At 39.2% G+C, this 4,369-nt stretch overlaps 1 protein-coding gene across 2 annotated transcripts in view; it reads right to left on the bottom strand.

The window, feature by feature from the left end:
- LOC101853606 (secretin receptor) overlaps nt 1-4,369 on the bottom strand; it is an 85,232-nt gene that overhangs the window by 8,003 nt on the left and 72,860 nt on the right. For both annotated transcript variants that reach the window (XM_005093412.3, XM_005093413.3), the window contains exon 7: nt 1,080-1,248. In XM_005093412.3, the coding sequence (XP_005093469.1) occupies nt 1,080-1,248 (169 nt within the window). The remainder of the gene's footprint in view (nt 1-1,079; nt 1,249-4,369) is intronic.

Raw genomic sequence — 4,369 nt, 5'->3', positions numbered from 1 at the left:
CACACACACACACACACACACACACACACACACACACACACTCACACACACACACACACACAAACACATACACAAACGCACGCATATATACATCATTATGAATAAGTCATACAAAAGCATAATATTGTAATATGCACAAAGTGATTCGCAAATTTTCAAAAGTACATACTTAGTCATTTACGTAATATTGTACTGAGAATGAAACGAATGGGTTAGAAAGTATTCCAAAACATCTCCAATGTTGTACGACTCAGAGAATGAGAAAGGGAGTTCCAAACTCATGGACCAAGACAGGAGAAGGATCTTAATTTCAGCTATTTTTTTACCTCCTCTCCCTGGAACTCCTAAAAGACACTGATCACCTGATCTCGGTGATTTAGATTGGACATAAATCTGGATGAGATCACTAAAATATGAGGGAGATTTGTGACTGACACACATGTGGCATAATACTGCAATTGTATACGATATTCTGACTGATACAGGGAGCTAATGCAATGTTCTTCACATGATGGTATGAGAAAGTCGCTTGGAAGTTCCACAATCACCCAATACTCTAAGTTTGGTTCGAACCTGGATCATGAACACTGCAGTCCCTTTTACAATTTGAGTTAAAAGGAGCTGTCAACAACCTAAGAATGCAAGTGACGCACTTGAGCGGCTGCTCATCAGCATTGGACAATAGATACAACAGACTGTCTAACGGTAAGCAAAACTAATGTAATCGCACAACTTTGGAGGTATTGAAATTGCTGTCCTGTATGAAGACCAGCTGGTTTAAAAAGCATGCTTTCCACTGTTTATAGGTTGTTGTGTTGTCTTGGCTTTTTTAGTTAGTTTTTTTAAAGGGTGTTCTATTTTGTTTGGTTGCTTTTTTGCGGGGTTTGTTTGTTTTTGTTTTGTTTTTGTTTTTGTTTTGTTTTGTTTTTTTGTTTTTTGGGGGGCTAGTCAACATTTTAAGTTCATGCCCTAATGGCGCCATTCTTTTAAAGCTGTGTTATATTGTGCCACTAGCCAACACGTTAAAAGGACATTTGTATTAAAGTAATACTAATTTGTTGTGTGTAGCGTATACGTACTGTGCTCTCCTGGATGAAGATGATGGAACCGTCGTCCGCGTGCCTGATGTCTGTGGGGAGGGCGAAGCCTTTGACGAGCAGCGAGTTCCTCAGCAGAGAGATGACAGAGCGGAGGATGAACGAGATGAACAGGTTGATGTGGATGGTGTTCCTCTGGCAGTGAAGCTTTCTGGAGAGCGGAGAGCACGTTGTTGTATTGTATGGTATGGTATGTTATGGTAAGGTATGGTATGGTATGAGGTGACGTGGCATGGCGTGGGGTGGCGTTGCATGGTATGGTACAGTATGGTATAACATGGTGCGGTTCGGTAAGGCATGGTTTGGAACCAGATGCTTTGGTATGATAAGGCTTTGTTTGTATAGCAACTTATTACTTCTGAAGTTGTCTTTCAGTGACCACCACAGCAATCAGTATTTGACAGAACATCAGCTCATATTCAAAAAGATGCACAGTACTGCTTATTGCCAAGTTGCCATACACTGTGAGTTTTTTTCTTTAACTTGGGCAGGCACATCCAGTGCAAGGACACACCTCACAGTTATTTACAACATCGGCATGTCTCTTTCAGCCTTTTAAGGTTATTTGCAACGTGGGAGTTTAGGTTGTAATATTAATCCTCAAAAAGAGGAAGTCCAGTAAGGTTAGAACATGCCTCCCCCCCCCCCCCCCAGACACACTTCTTCCCCCTTAAAAAAACAACCAAAATTCCACTTTCACGATTGCCTTTTTCGGGTTTACAAACAATATCCAAGCCCAGCAATTCACCACGATAACAGCTAAGCTAACGCAACCCCCTTCCCCTATTTAGAAAGTGTAAACGAGATAAAAGTCAAACGCATTTTATGCCTTTGCATCTCCTTTTACTGGTTGTTCTCAATCACCATCCGGCGCCTTGCCGACTGGTGTGGGCGATCATGGACCTCCGCTTCACTCGGTATTGCGTTGAAGCCATGGCGTCTGTCGTTCTTGCTGTTCCCAGCCATTTTGTCAACTTGTACAGAATCTCTTTCATCTGTCTGCCTCTCTTTCCATCAAACTTGCCAGCTGTTGTTACGATATTTTCCAGTGTTTCTTTCCACTTTGTGCGTCTAATTAATTTTGCCTGTCGCTTTCAGATACAGCGTGACCATCTGCAGGGGTTAGAAAACTCAAAGTTCAGTAATAACCTGCTAGATTCAAATCGATTAGACTCTGGGATACAGAACGGTAGACTTCGAAAACAAAACCTTCAACAGATCTTGGGAAAAAGAGCGCAAAGTACAAATTGGTACAGAAAAAGCTGTTCCGAAAGACCACCACCCTTAAATGCAGCGTCTCGAGAAAGCGAGATAAGTGTTTCACATGCTTTGTATTACGGGGGAAACCGTCGTCTCAGATAACTAAATGTCATTTTTCAAGATTAGAAATTGGATCGATGAGTTATAATAATTTCAGAATCAGCATTTGCTGCCGTATTCAACTTTCTCACGTGGACTCAACTTTCGTTTCTCACTAATTCAGGAGTCCAATAATAATCTTGGCTTTTTATTGTTTTAACTTTACTCGTGTGCATACAGAGACCTGATTATGTCTTTTGTTTTGTTCTGATAAAGATAAATAACAGCTGTTTCGGCACAGAAGTTGTTGACAATGTGTCTTTCTATTGCTTGGCTCAAACCTGTCATAAACGCACATTCATATTAAAATTTACGTTACTTAAAACACTATCACCTCTGTAACGCTCATAACATATGTTCTTTAAGTGTACGTAATAAACTCTACTACACGCATCTTTTCAAACCCGTGGACTCTGCCTATAGGGACAAATATTAATAAAGAAGTATAATTTTTCTCAACATCATTGCACAAACTGTTTAAGAAATATGGTGTTACATAACTTTTTTTTTTAAAAAGACGAACAAGCTACGCATTTGAACGCGCCATAGTCGTGTTTCGTTTGTCTCTTTTAAAATCTACATCCTATTACATTTGTTTCCTCTTCGTTCCTGCAATAAATGTATGCCATACCTACATACGATACAACACAGCGGTTTCTCATTTTCTATAAGCAAGCCATTACCCTGCTCCCAACGATAATCACCCACCTGCCTATCACGGATGATCGTTTGCTATAAAATACGGCCCTGAGTTATCTTGCCTTTTAAGTGACAACTGCACAGCAAACAAGCTGCAAAAGCTATCCCTTAACTTTGCTAAATGGCCATTGCGTTGGCAAGGTAATAATGGCAATATTACTGACATGCATTCTTTGTTTTTCGTTTGTCAGTTAGTACGTTTGTATGATTGTTCGTTTGTTTGTTTGTTTGGTTGTTGTTGTTGTTGTTGTTGTAGTTGTTGTTGTTGTTGTTGTTTTGTTCTTTTTAACGGGAAAGAGGAGACGGTATTTTTTGTTTTGTTTAACTTGTTTGCTTGATATAAACAACTGTCATTTCGAAGGTGGATCCCCGTAAGATAGAGAGCAGACTCTACTATTGTGTTAACTTCTCGTTTACGACGTAATGGCTTTTGTAATTGGCTCGGGTTCTGCTTCCTTTGTTCAATCATGCTAGCATTGGGTCATATCTGTTACCCAAACAGAAACAATCTAAAGAGGCAGGACAGCTTCTGAAGCAATGCAGTTTTATGTTACTGTGTGGGAGGCTCATAAGCCGAAACGCCAGCGATCTTGTACAAGTTCAGACAGCGTTTCTAAAAACTCCCTGCTACAAGAAAACATGAGACTTCCTGGTGAAGATATTTTCCTCTCCATCAAACAAACCATACGCCAACATATCATTGTACTTTTGGCTTACATGTTATTAACAATAAAATGACATTTTGATTGCGTTTCGATTACAATTCTGCTAAGATTTACCAAAAAACGAAATAACCTATGTGGACTTCTACAGCGGAGAATACTTTGGTTTTAAGACGTATAGTTCATATCAATATATATTATTATTGATTAAATTATAGCAAAACTCAAGAACCGCTCCAGAACATGGTTGCATTTTACTCTCATCCTGTGAATATGAACAGTCTGTTCCATAAGGAGGAAGCCATTTCGACATTTGTAATGTCATTCAATTGAACACTGATTATCAAAAAAGAACCAAAAAAACATTGTCGATATCAAGCAAATTAAAAGTAATTGTAAAACAGGCGTGTTATAATATGATTTTTTAAAGATCTTTACTAGAGTTGAAGATTTTGTTTTTCACTATATGTATACAAAGTCATGCATCCGTTTCCAGTAAGGTCATGTCTTGCAGATCGGGGATAGACGAGCTTAACAACTACTATTCACGGT

This window comes from Aplysia californica, unplaced genomic scaffold, assembly GCF_000002075.1.
Source record: "Aplysia californica isolate F4 #8 unplaced genomic scaffold, AplCal3.0 scaffold00063, whole genome shotgun sequence".
Taxonomy (NCBI): domain Eukaryota; kingdom Metazoa; phylum Mollusca; class Gastropoda; order Aplysiida; family Aplysiidae; genus Aplysia; species Aplysia californica.
Note: the sequence above shows the minus strand (reverse complement) of the source record. Positions and strands in the feature narration are given on the sequence as shown.